Below are 14,487 nucleotides of genomic sequence, written 5' to 3'. Positions count from 1 at the left end.
ACACTCGTCAGGCATACAGTGAGGGATACATATCCATACTTAAAATAGAAACGCCATCAAAGGCTTGAAACGTGGAAAGGCAGCAGGAGTAGATGATATTCGACCAGAAATGCTGAAGTATGGAGGTATAAAAGTCTTACAGTAGCGGCAATGCATAGTTCAAAAAGCCTGGACAGAGGGACGAATTCCCAATGATTGGAGTAGAGCTCTCATAATACCCATATATAAAAAGGGAAATAAAACTGAATGTGAGAATTACAGAGGTATTTCACTACTGAGTATTCCTGGTAAGATTTATGCAAGTATGGCTGAGAACAATTGTGGAAGAAAAGTTTGGTGAAGAACAATCTGGATTCAGGCCAAATAGAAGCTGTCAGGATCAGATCTTCCATTTACGACAATTAGTTGAGAATTCATGGGAATATAATAAAGATCTGTATTTAAGTTTTGTCGATCTGGAAAAGGCATATGACAAGGTGCCAAGAGAGAAGCTATTCAATACGCTACAGTTATATGATTTCAATGGGGCATTATATCAAGCAATACTTAGTCTTTATTTGAGTTGTAAATCAGCAGTTAGGATTGAAGGAAGTACAGGAAGATGGTTTAATGTTAAATCTAGTGTGAGACAAGGATGTGCATTATCCCCTCTGTTATTCATTATCTATATGGATCACATTATGAAGGAAAGTGGTATTGAACATGATATCAAAATTGGAGATGCTCTTTTCTTTATTCGGATAATATACTTCTAAATAAATCCGCTACAAATCTATAAGATTCCTTGACTAAATTGAATAACTGTTGTAATAGATATGGTATGAAGGTCAGCAATAAAAAGACAAAGACAATGAAAATAGGCAGAATTGTTGAAAATGTCAACTGAGTATTTTCGTGGTCTTTGTCTTTTTATTGCTGACCTTCATACCATATCTATTACAACAGTTATTCAATTTAGTCAAGGAATCTTAAAGACTTGTAACAGATTTATTTAGAAGTATAACACCATTTGCATAAAGAAAAGAGCTGATGTTAATTTCCTTCATAATGCGAACCTGTGGAACAGGCAAAACATTTCAGCTATTTAGGCACGATTTTTAGGGAAGATGGTAAATTAAATATGGAAATAGACAACAGAATCAACAAAGCAGGTATGGTAGGAAGTCAATTGAATAAATTCATATGGAATAAGAGAAATTAGTCAAAACACTAAACTAGCTATACAATACAGTGTTCAAACCAATTTTAACTTATGGTTCTCAGAGCTGGGTCAGAAGTCAAACACTTGACGAAAGACTAGAGACTAGAGCAGATATGAGAGTCCTGAGAAAGATCAGAGGCATGAACAGATGATATTAATGGCAATATCATATTAAAAACGAGAATATTACGAAGGGGCGCTTAAGGGTCAAAGCTGTATAACTGAGAGGAGACCTCCACATAGCCTTTAAAGGAATGAGGAGAACGGACCAGGGCTTCTGACTTAAAGTCCAATCCTCACCTTCTCGTGGTGCATCCTGTTGGGTATCTACTTGGATACTTAACGAACGAAGACAAGCTGACAATTTGGGATTTAGCTGACCAAATTGTATTCTTATTGGTTAAACCAAAATAAAAAATGATGGTACAACATGACAAAATTTCATGCCGGCTGTGGCGTCGCCCGGTTAAACAAGGCACCCATTATTTTCGTCAGGGAACCAGAGCGAATAGCGAAAAGTCAGCTACTGGAACAAATCTGAAAACACACCCCAACTCAACATCACCAGAGTTAAAGATCGGTACTATCAACATAAGAAGCCTGAATGGCAAAGAAATGGAGCTAGCTGAGGAATTAGATAAGTACCAGATCGACATTATAGCAGTGACTGAAACAAAAAAGACAAAAACTGGTGAGATCTTTCTGAGCAATAAATACAAAATTTTATATTCAGGTAATGACAATCAAGGAAAAGAAGGAGTAACCATAGTATTCAACACAAAATATGAGAGTCATCTTCTTGAATGACAGTCGATCTCAAGTCGAGTAATGGGCAAAAATGGGCAAATATGAAAATGGGGAGCTGGACAATGAGACTTATTTGTGCCTATGGTCCCACAGAAGGTTCTACTAAGGTAGATGTGGAGGAATTTTTTGATGCTTTAGAAAAAGCAACTGACACAATGAAAAAGGAAAATTTGGACCTTGTTGCGGATCTAAATAGCAGAGTAGGAAATGATTGTCAGACATACAAAAATATTTTGGGAAAATTTGGAGAAAAGAGCAAAGCTAATAATAATGGCAAATACCTGTTGGATTTCTGCTCAGGACATAGACTGGTTATTACTAACACTATGTTCCAACATAAAAATGTGCACAAACTCACATGGAGAGAAGAGGCAAGGAATAAGAAAAGTCTCATTGACTATGTTACTGCTGATAGTGAAATTTTCTCCCTGGTACAGTACACCAGAGTGTACAGAGGATTTGAAATTGGAAGTGATCACTATTTAGTCTTCAGTAGGATAAAACTGAATTTCATATTGAAAAGAATAACATGTAAGAAAGTTTTAAAGCGAATAAAAGTTGAGCAGCTCTCAGATGTGAACTGCAGACTAAAATACACAAAGATTATTGAAGAAAAAATGAAAGGGTTTGAGAACAGGAACCAAACACTGGAGATTCAATGGCAAGCATTGAAGTAAACCCTGATTGATTCAGCCAGAGAGGCATGTGGTAAGGTTGTCTGCAAGGATAGAAAAATTAGAACTCCATGGTGGACACAGGAAGTTAAAGAGGCAATGAAGGAAAAGAAGAAAGCATATCAAAAGTTCCTGGAAAATAAGACAGCTCACACTCTTAGAGAATACAGAGGCAAATGTAAGAAAGCTAAACACTGTGTAAAACTAGCTAAGCAAAAGTCATGGGAGGACTTTGGCAAGAATATAGAAAATAAATATCAGGAAGGTGGCAAAATATTCTGGAGGTTGTTGAAGAAGCTTAGGAATGGAGGATAGAGTGCTGTAAAAGGAGTTAGAGATGATAAAGGTGACATGAAAACGAAAAAAAAAGATATCCTTGAAGTAGTAGAAAGGCTTAGACTATTTATTAATAATGCACTGGTTATGCACTATTACTAAACAGTTTAGGGAAATAACAACGTAGACTAGGATATACATTAAAATAACTTTTTAATACAAATCCAATATTTCGGCAACGTCACAGGTCATTAAGACACTATACAACAGGGCTAAACTTATCTGTTCAAATGACAATGCCCTAACCACAGAACTAACCATATTCTCAACACTTTCTCAGCCAATGGCTACCCTCCCAAAACAAACCAATAAACCACAACCCCCCCCCCCCCCCCTCACAACAAGGATTACTCTAAATCCATCACTATACCCTATATCAGAGGCACCTCGGGAAAAAAAAAAATTACAAAAATGATAAAAAAACACGACAACTTCTTGTTACAGACCATATAAGAAATTGACATCCCTTATCCGCTCCACTAAAGAAAAACCTCCCCCTCTAGACCTACCTGGTGTATACCAGGTCCCTTGCAGCTGTAAGTTGTCCTACTTTGGCCAAACAGGCAGGACAGCCAATATCAGAATTACAGAACACAAGGACTACATCTGGTTCCACCAATACAGCCACTCTGGTCTTGCAGACCATGCTCTGGCTACCCGCCATAGAATACTGAGGAAGAAAGCCACGATCATTCACCGTAGTAAATACAAGTACTTTTCATGGAATCAGCCTCAGCCTTAAGAAACAATCCAAACCTCAACAAATTTGGCTGCATGAGACTGCCTCAAATTTGGGAAACCTACATCAGAAGACCTCAGCCCAATCACCCAAGAATACCAATATTGCCCGCTAAGGGGCACAAGTAGGACTTTAAGAGAAAGAATAGCTTCCTGCTTCGTCCTCATTTACTGTTTGCTGTGCCTCCATGCACGTGTCTTGCTCACAAGTTCCTGTTGAAAACGGCAACGTGACGTTGCCGAAATATTGGATTTCTATTAAAAAGTTATTTTAATATATATCCTAGTCTACGTTGTTATTTCCCTAAACTATTTAGCAATAATCCTTGAAGTATGGAGTAATTACTTTGAAAAACTGCTAAATGAAACAAGCAGTGATGACAGCACAGTGGTAAAAAACACTGACCAGGCATGCCGTCAGGAATATATATCCATACTTGAAGTAGAAAAAGCTATCAAATGCTTAAAATGTGGAAAGGCAGCAGGAGTAGATGATATTCGACCAGAAATGCTGAAGTATGGTGGTATAAAAGTCTTACAGTGGCTGCACTGCATAGTTCAGAAAGCCCACACGGAGGGACGAATTCCCGATGATTGGAGTAGAGCTCCATCACCTCCATCTTCTTTTCAAGTGTGATCGATTTCTGTCCCTTCTTAACGCCAAGTTCTGCTAACTTTTCTGCACTTCTTTTATCAGACATGGTATGTAATTATATACTTTATCAATTTAAATACATATGTATGTAATAAAAATTAAATAGAACAACTAGGTAGATTCAACAGTAAAACTAGGTTTGATACATGTGTCATAGTAGCTCGGTAAACACTCAAACACTGAGAAATGATGCCTGCTGGCATCGTTTCTCAGTCAGACCACACTACAGTAAGAAAGCACGCACAGACATCTGGTGTTATTGTGAATCAGCGCAAATTGAACCGTCGTAAACTGAGGGCTGCCTGTATATAATTTCTTGTATCTTTAATTTACTAACATGTATAATGCTATGTATTATGGCAGGGAAAGGGGGTCACACATCTTATAACTAAAATACTCTGGATTAGAGATAGATGCTGGAAGTTTTTCCACTTGGTTATACCATAAATTAAAGATGCCATGAAATTATATTCTTGGTTTAATCCTTTATCCAAGTGTAATCAAATAAAGTTTGTATGTGTAGTAACTTCATAAGTTTGCACATGAACAAACTTTGTTTGCTTACAATTGGATAAAGGATTAAACCAAGAATATAATTTCTTGGCATCTTTAATTTATAGTTTAACTAAGTGGAAAAACTTGCAACCTCTAATCCAGAGTATTTGAATAATAAGGTGTGATGACAACTTTTGTCTTCTTCGGAAATACAACTTCTGCATTACTTCAACATTGGTATCACTTCTAGATCTGGCTCCCGCTGATGAGTCCTCAATAAAGATCAAAACTGGTCTGGGTAGTGACCCCCCCCATAATGCATAGCATTATATATGTCAGTAAGGATATGTGCTTTGCATTATAGGATTCTAAGGCCAGTGATGTGAAGTCATTAGTTGCACAGCCATGAAGTTATATCAAGTGCAAACTTTGTTTGCTTATACTTGGATAAAGGATTAAACCAAGAATATTATTTATTGGCATCTTTAATTTAAAGCATAGTTTACATTCAGAGAAGCATTTAAATGAATTTTCTTCATCATTCTATTTATATAGATTAATTCAAGATTCTTTATTTAATGTACTTATTGTATGGCATTATGCACATGCAAACCAATTAACAACATTTCATGGGTTAGAGTCGCTTTAAAAAATGTTACAGCAATCAATGCGATTAAACAGATAAAATATGCATATTAAAGTTTGATAATTGTCACCTTCCTTCTAGAAATTAAAATTATGTATTAAAAAGTCTAACCTCATACTCCTTATTAATTGTTGTAAGAACCCAATGTTCGTTTGGAACACCCATTCTAGAAAATTCTGCTTGAACATCAAATTTGTTCCAGCCTTCTTTCTTTGAAATATCTTCTGTAGATGCAGTGTAGTTGAAACAGTACAACTGTTCAATATTCACTATTAAAAGAAATTAATACTAAATAAACTTTTTATGATTTATTTGAAATATGTTATTTACAGCATGAAATGTAAAGTATGCTGAATACTAATATGATCACAAGATTCATATCAAAGTCAGAAGTGCAATGCATTTTTTAGAAATGTTAGAAAGTTTCTTCCCCCCCCATCTTTCTGCCCATTCGTGGTACTGATGTACTATACATCGAACTGATGTTTATGTATGGGATTACTATAAAAATGGCCACTGGATTCACCCTTGGGTGTATGAAAATAGATGTAAATTATACAATATACAAATTTTGTGGCCTCCTAAAAAAAGATCATACTTTCTCAGTCTGATGGATGTGTTTAGGTTAGAGAGGAGGTCTACAAAATGTATTTTATCTGAATATACCACCATCATAACAATGCCACCTCCAAACATACTAAAGTTTGGAGGTAGCAGTGTAACGATGTATAGTTGCTCCCATGGTATATATTAGGTCCTATTGTTGTAATATCAAATAATAACTGCTAGGTTTTTGCATTGATGGTTCTGGAGAATTGTATCTCACAATGGGACAATTTTATGTTACTGGCCCCTGTATCTTCTAATAATACAACATCTCATGTCGCAAAGAAATGATTAGAAACCATGATTTGAAGATAATTACAATGGAGCCAATACAGAGTCCCAAATCTGAACATTACAGAACATCTGTAAGATAAGATGGAATACAAAATTAAGGTAGGCCAAGAAAGACAATCCTCTTCATTAGTGTAATTTACCAATATACTAAGAGAGGACCACAATGCCACTAACTTTCTATCAAAAATTATTAGAAAATTAGACAATTCACTTAAACAGCTATTATAACTAAAGACCAGCATTTTATTAATTTCTGCCAATAAAGACATTTTGTTATGTTCACACACATACCATGAAGAGTAGTAAGACAGTGTATTGGAATATGAAGCGTCAAATTCTACTATAAACATCAAATTACACAATAACTACAGTATACTTTCATTTCATTAACTTTAATGAAATGCAAGTCAGATATTTCATACTGAAAATAACAGCAAATCAAAGAAATGGGAATACAAGATACATACAACAATCAGTTTACCAAAAATGCCTGTATTTTCATTTCATTAAAGTTAATTATTATGATTATTGTGTAATTTGTTGTTTATCAGTGGTGTGGTGTGCCCATTTTGATTGGGTGTGCTGTCGTGGCTTATGCAACCCATGCTACAAAATTCACGTCAGTTTGACCGTGTGAAAGTTTTAAGAGTGTATAGCACATCAGTGCTAATCTTAATTTGTCTAATTCAATTAATTGTAGGATAACTCTGAATACTTTATCAATTAATTGTAACTAAATCTGTGCAGAGTGGGGCAAAATGTGTTTGTTTTAAGATACTGTATATTAGAAAACAATATGAAGGAGAATGCTATATTTGGTTGGTATATTTGAATTACTCAAAGGTGTTTAGAGGAGGAGGATGAGGCTTACCTCCTTCGACTACAATACTGCTTCCCATTGTAAATATGGGCAATAAAGTTAAAAATTTATCAAAAATTATATATTAAAAACTTGTCTATATTATATATAAAAACTTGCCTACCATGTCAGTTCACACTTCACGCATGCAAAAAAGATGAAATTCAGAAAACAAAAACAGCAACTCATGACAAATGACAACGTTCAATTGGACTGGTTGACACAATAACCAATCGCAGCATCTTGGTGCTATTGTCTCAGAGTTCACCTAGCCTTGCCTTCCGAGCAGTTTAAAACTACCAGAACGCTAAGAATTTGACTGGCTGTGCCATCTGTACATCTTTTCAAAGGGCTCAAAGGTGTATGTATTTTGAACACACACACCCGGGCTATTAATGCAAATGTGATGCAATGTTTACACAACAAAAAGTGTCCTCTTCGGGAATCATTAGTATATTGTGTTTACTTCTAAGAATCATGCGAAGCCTGGAAACGATTAGGGGAGTCTTTAACAGGAATAAATGCAAAAATAAAATATCGGTGATATTGCTATTCGGTGGAATAGCAGTGTACACTTAGCACATCTGGAAGGTTCACCCCTGTTGTTTATAGTCATGCCACAGGTACCTTTAAAAATTAGTGAAATTCTACTGTTAGACAAGTTAATGCATAAACATTTGAAATTTTTTGAAACACAATGTCCTTTGGAATGAGACAAGCCTCATTCCAAAGCACATTGTGTTTAGTATCAATACTATGTTGTGCAAGAACAGACTTTTGAGGTTTAAGATATTCAATTCAATATTGATGTTCTCTAATTTTTTTTTCTTCCACAGAACAGCATGTCTGTCCAAAGCATGCTAGATTACATTCACAAAGGATCTGGTAAACACTAGCTAGAGATGAAAGTTTATCTTTTGTAGATGGGTAAGAGATCAGAAATTTTGATAGGAAAATATGTGGGTATGAAGTGAAGCTCTTCAAATTGTACATTCTATAAAGCTATCATTTGGTGTAGAAATGAGTCAATTATTCATTGAATTTGATGAAGGTTGTAGCAATTTGAAGAAAAAGAGCAAACGTTACGTGCTCTATTAATTGATGATTTGACATCCCCAATTTTTGAGGAGGTGTGATGAGCAGAACTTTGATGTATATATTTTGCCATTAATGGTAGGTTTCTAATAAACACTGCTTGATAAAGTACCAGAGGCTACAAGTAAGCATGATATCTAAGAAGGGTAATCACCCAGAAATCTCTTCTTCCATGGGTGAATTGAATACATGCATGTTGATTCAATGTAGGAAAATGGTTAGTTCCAGAGGCACGTGGTATTCAGGGTGTGCTAAAGGTGAACTGCACACCTGAAAAATTCACAAAGAAATAATTTTTGAGCAGTTATTTATTTGAAATAAATAGTTATGAACTGTTATAAATATTAAGAGATTCAGAGTGTAACTGTAAATCAGACAAGGCAATACTTGCCTTCTCTGATTTACAGCACACAGCTCCATACAAACATATGGAGCTGTGTGCTGTACTATATTATATTGGTCGAACTGTGCTTCAGGAAATGATAAGATTTGGGGTGTACAAGGAATGGTCGACAGCAGCCTGAAGTTCAGAGAACATGTTGAAAGTATTGTAAAAATTACACAGTGCATTGCTTAAACAATAAGGAGTAGTAGAAACAAGAAGGTGGTTCTTAGCTCATATATGGTCATCTCTCCAGATGTGAAAACTCTGAAGAGAATTCAGAAACAAGTGACTAAAGTAATTATCAGGGTTCTGGACTTTTGGTTATGGAGCAAATGTAAATTGTAGAATTTAGTGAACAGGAAGAAAAGAGATTATGGAATTTTACAGGATTAACGCAGAAGATATTGTGTTAGAAGAATATAGATGGTGTAGAAGGCTATAGAAGGTGAGAGTAAAGCATGAGAGGCCTTCCCTGAAAGTTATATAAAAGCAAACTGAAAGAAAAGTGAAGAACAGAAGATTTTTTTTGTGAAGAATTGTGGGTGAGTGGAATGCATTGCTGGAATGTGTTGTGAATACTCCGAGTATGAATGATATTAAATGATGGACATGTTGATCTTTGAGTGAACATCCTTTTATGAGCTTGTTGACTCCATGGAGGTTTATAATAATAATAAATATACAACTCCAAACATCTCATAATGCATGTGCATGTATCCTTTATAACATAAAGAGTAATAAATAAATATTATACACAAGACTCGAAAAATTTTGTACTGGCCTACCAGTCAATAAACTGTGTAATTCTTCCAATTCTGGATGCAAATAACATGGCACACAATTCAACTCTGGCTTTCATGAAAAGGGACTAGGTGCAAATTCACTTTCATAACACAATTTTTCTTTTGTAATTTAGCCCTATGCCCAAAAAAGTGCAGACATTGTTGGCCTATATTACAAAAAATAATATTAACTGTTAATCATATGGCAGCAGTTTCCTACAGGAAGGGCTTTCAAAGAGCTAAGATCTACAAAGCAAGCAGTGGTGACTGCATGGAAGTGTGCACATTTATGAGTGTACATGCCTAATCTGGAATCTTAAGCATTTATCATCAATCACAGATAGAAATCTTATTTTTTATATTCAAATCTATTTCAATGACACAAGCAAAACAAGTAATTCGTGATGGTTATAAATATATTCATTCTGTTATATGCAATTAAATTTGTATCACAAATATGAACTGGGATATTTAAAATACCGTTTAAATTAATAATCACAAAATCAATATGATGGCAGTATAACTGTCAGTCAATGCAAGTTCAGCATGTTGACATAAAAATGAATTTTTTATTTACTGCAATTTATTGTGCACAGTATAATTTACCATTAATATAAACTGCAGATGGCAGTGTAAGTCAAGCTACTTTATAGAAAGAGTAAAGGCCTGTTCTGGAATGTTGGCTAAATCAATGAAAACTTCAAAATATTATATACATCCAATTAAATTAAAGTATCCACAAGTGAAATAAAAATATAATGCTAATATAGCACATTGCTACTAAACACTCTTACTTGGTTGTGAGAGTTGAAGAAGTGAAGTATATGTCTCATGACAGTCACGTTCTCTTGGTATTACACAGGTGACACACATGAAATTCTTACAGCGAATTTGAAGTGGAGATCCTTGAGTAGTTATTGGCATCTTATTCACTGAAGCAATTTGCATAAGAGGAATCTGAAACAATTGTACTAAGATTAAAAGTGAAATAACTATAATATGTAATAATATCTAAAAAAGATATACAAAAAAGGACACATATATTACTTACTGATGTGTATATTACTCAATGACGGGTTAGGAAATGAACAGAAAATATAACATTTCATGTTCCCAATAATAAGATATATGAATCAACAGCTGTTACTTATTAAACAAATAGCATGAAGATTATCATGGAATTAAGTATTGCCTGTTAGTTAACACTAAGTTAGCATGTATTCATAAAAATTAACAAAAAATGAACATCATATTACTCAGAACTTCTGTCTGTTTGTTAGTCAAAATTCTTGATATCTTCAAATCACATCTGGTTATTGCAGGCCAGCAGCTGTTTTAGTATTCTAGTGCTTGTCAGGTATTTATTAAAGCACTACAGTTGTTTTCATAAATACCTGAGTTGCTTAAGAGTCAAACCTATATAAAGGCTGTGTGTAGAGACCACATAACCTTTTCAGGAATGTGAGAACTTTCCTGTAAAGGTTATGTGGTCTAGCCTAATTTCCAATCCTTACTTTCACATGGTGCATCCGATTAGTAGGCATTAACCTGGATACTAAACAAATGAAAATGGGCTGAAAATTTGGGATTTAACTATGCAAATTTTATTCTGTATTGGCTTAAATCAAAAGGTAGTATTGGTACTATTTGGTGGAGTCCTGCTGGCTGGGGAGTCCCATGGTTAAGTGAGGTTCCTGCTATTTTCATTAAGTAACTAGGGTAAACAGTAAAAGATCTGTTATACTGGAACAAACTCAAATTCAAAATAGGTGCTATCAATGCAAGAAGAATCTATGTGAAAGAAGTCAAACTTGCAGAAGATTATTTTATTTTCAATAAAGAAGACAAAAACAAGTGAGATCCTTTAAATAACAACTACAAGATGTTATATACAGGCAATAATTATCAGGAAAAGAAAGGAATAGCTATAGTATACAACATTAAAAAGAAAATGATTCTTGAATGGTAGGAAGAGGAGACTAAAAACATCAAAACAGGAATTGGACAAATGAGATATATTTCCCTATGAACCATCAGAAAATTCTACTAAGGAAATGAGGCATTTTTCAAATCCCTCATTTCTTCAACTGACAAAAAACTTGGTTGATGAAAAGAATAGAAAATAAAAAGCACAGCCGAGTAGGAGGAAATGAATACTAGACATATGGAAATGTTTGTGAAAAAATAGCAGAAAACAGCAAACTAATAACAATAGTAAGTGAATGCAGGATTTCTGTTCAGGACAAGAATTAATAATAATTAATATTATGTACCAACAAAAGGTGTGTACAAATTCACATAATGAGAAGTCACAAGAAATGAAAAAAAGTGTCACTGACTATGTTAATGATATCTTCATGTTAGTTCATGACACAACCATATGTACAATCTTGCCATAAATACTGTCACAATTTCCACACACATACCCATGTTGTGCACCAGAGTTGCACGAGACCAATTCTCTTAGTAGCACTGTGTGCAGCTAACATTCATGTGTTTATCGGGGGGGGGGAGGGGACCAATTCTCTTAGTAGCACTGTGTGCAGCTAACATTCATGTGTTTATCGGGGGGGGGAGGGGAGAATTATCTAGAACTATGTACTTGTAACAGCACTTCACAAGGTTGGAATGCAGCCACCTGTTATTTTCAACATGCTAAAAACACTCTAGATCAGTAGGATGGTTGTACATTGAACTACTGATCATTATAACAATACAGAAAATGTATCTGACTGCCAAAGAACAGGTCGACCACACTACATTAGGATGCAACAGTTTGTGAGGGCTGTGAAGGCATGCCTCCACCGTAATCCTGTGAAAATGCAGAGTCGTGTCACAATAGATGAACATTTCACAGAGAACGATGTCACGTGTACTAATGAGAATGAGAATTGAATGAGAGCAGACTGTTATTCTACTGGACCCTTCCTAACACCCACAACTTATGTGGCAGAGGGTGATAAAATCAAAGGCACTTCTCAGAGAGGTCATCGGTCTGCATCAGTGATGGTTATGTAAGGGGTGACATATCAAGGGATATCCAAGTTGCACTTCTATGAGAAAGGGATCAAACCTCCACCAAAGTGTATCAAGACAATGCTGGAACCTATGGTACGGCCCCTGAACAATACCTTGTTTCATAATAGGCAATAGACCTTCTAACAGGACTCAGCCCCTGTACACAAGGTGACACAACAGTAGTTGGAGGTGAATGTGCCTGACCACCATCAACGTCTGATTGGCCATTTAGAAGTCCAATCCGAATCAATTAGACTTCAAATTATGGTTGGAGCTTGAGAGAGAGTAGCCTGCAAAAAACAACCAAGCATTACCAGCCTGAAGGTGGATTTGGAGCAAGCAATGGCAGCATTTCTGTTGGATGTTGTGCATGATATCATCAATATGTGACTAGTTAGTAATTTTTGATTTTTATGACACAAAACATCGAAGGTCATACTGCAGTACACATGGTAAATGGTTAGTAAGACACTTACAAACAGCCATGTCCTCGGTGGGATTCGAACCTGCGGTCTCTTGGCTGGAGAACAGATACACTAACCACTCATCCAATCAGGCTGTGTGTGGTTGGATGAGTGGTTAGTGTATGTGGCCTCACAGACTTCAGGCATGCATGAGGGTAAAAGATGGATATTTCAAACATTCGGTGCTGCCATATGCATGTTAGACATGTGGTTCGTATATGCAGAAAGCTGTAATATGATTTTACTGATAGATTAAAGGTTTATGTGCTGTTCAAGATGTAACAGTATTTATGGCTAGACTAGGTACAAAGGAATTAAAACAGATAGCGATCATCATTTAGTTTTGAGTGGGATAAAAATGAAATGTTAAAAAGAAAAAATGTAAAGAAGTTTTATAAAAAAAAGTTTTTAAAATATTGAGCAGTTTGCAGAAGTGAACTGTACATTCAAACATAAAAATATTATTCATGAAAAAATGAAAGAGTTTGAATGCAAGAACAAAACCTTGAAATTACAAACTGAAGAAAACAATAACTGATTCAGCTAGAGATATGTAGTGAAGCTCATTCACGGAGAGAAAAATCAGAACTCTATGGTTGATACACAAAGTTAAAGGTAGCAAGCAAGCATTAAAAAGAAGGACGTGCACTGAAAGTTACTAACAAATAAATGGAAGACAGCATGTGCTCTGACAGAATACACAGAAAAATGTAAGTCAAGCAGTATGTAAAAAAAAAAAAAAAAAGTAAACAAAAATCAAGGGAAAAGTTTAGTAAACATATACCAGATAAGGTGGCTAAATATGCTGGAGGACATTGAAAAAAAAAAAAACTTCGAAATGGAGAAAACAATACTGTAAAAGGAATGGTGGAAAGGAACAAAAGTATGATGCAGGCCAAATGAATAAATTTAGCAAAACACTAAACTAACTACACACAAGACAGCTTTCAAGCTAATTTTAAATTAAGGATCTGAGAAAAATTAGAGCAGTGAACAGACAATATTAATGGCAGAATCATATTAAACATGAAGTCATTGAGAAGGAAGAAACTTGATGTTGTTAAAATTCAAAAATGTGTGAGTAGTGCTAATCAACGGTATATGGTCACTTAAACAGAATGGAAAAAAGTGAGCAAAACATATGTTTTATCCTAGTAAAATATATGTTTACCTTAGAAGATGGAAATATATAATCTGATAACAGGAGTCCTGAACAAGAAATGGCTAACATGATGGATTTTCGACATGAAGTTAGTAATAACGTAAACTTAATCTATAATATCCAGCATCCACACACACCTTGAGGGCAATATCAGGAATTTGATTATGTTACTCACTTAGTTAGGCTCCTCCCATGATGAGTATACAGATTCTGTGGAGGTTGTCTTAATAATACAAGCTAATTTCAAAAGTTCTGTACACTGTATCCCTG

General features: G+C 35.1%; 1 protein-coding gene across 6 annotated transcripts in view; it reads right to left on the bottom strand.

Moving 5' to 3' along the window:
• Positions 1 to 14,487, bottom strand: part of Mtmr6 (Myotubularin related protein 6) — a 401,631-nt gene that overhangs the window by 293,678 nt on the left and 93,466 nt on the right. For 5 of the 6 annotated variants that reach the window (XR_016548365.1, XR_016548364.1, XR_016548366.1 and 2 more), the window contains exons 3-4: positions 10,368 to 10,530; positions 5,664 to 5,821 (exon numbers count right to left, since the gene is read on the bottom strand). Coding sequence is in view for 3 of the 6 variants with exons in the window: in XM_090393272.1 (XP_090249398.1) it covers positions 5,664 to 5,821; positions 10,368 to 10,530 (321 nt within the window). In the remaining 3 variants the exon portion in view is untranslated. The remainder of the gene's footprint in view (positions 1 to 5,663; positions 5,822 to 10,367; positions 10,531 to 14,487) is intronic. The other variant, XM_090393274.1, reaches the window with a different exon arrangement.

Source organism: Typopeltis vanoorti, chromosome 5, assembly GCF_054136105.1.
Source record: "Typopeltis vanoorti isolate ZY-2024b chromosome 5, IOZ_Tvanoo_1.0, whole genome shotgun sequence".
NCBI classification, from domain to species: domain Eukaryota; kingdom Metazoa; phylum Arthropoda; class Arachnida; order Uropygi; family Thelyphonidae; genus Typopeltis; species Typopeltis vanoorti.
Note: the sequence above shows the minus strand (reverse complement) of the source record. Positions and strands in the feature narration are given on the sequence as shown.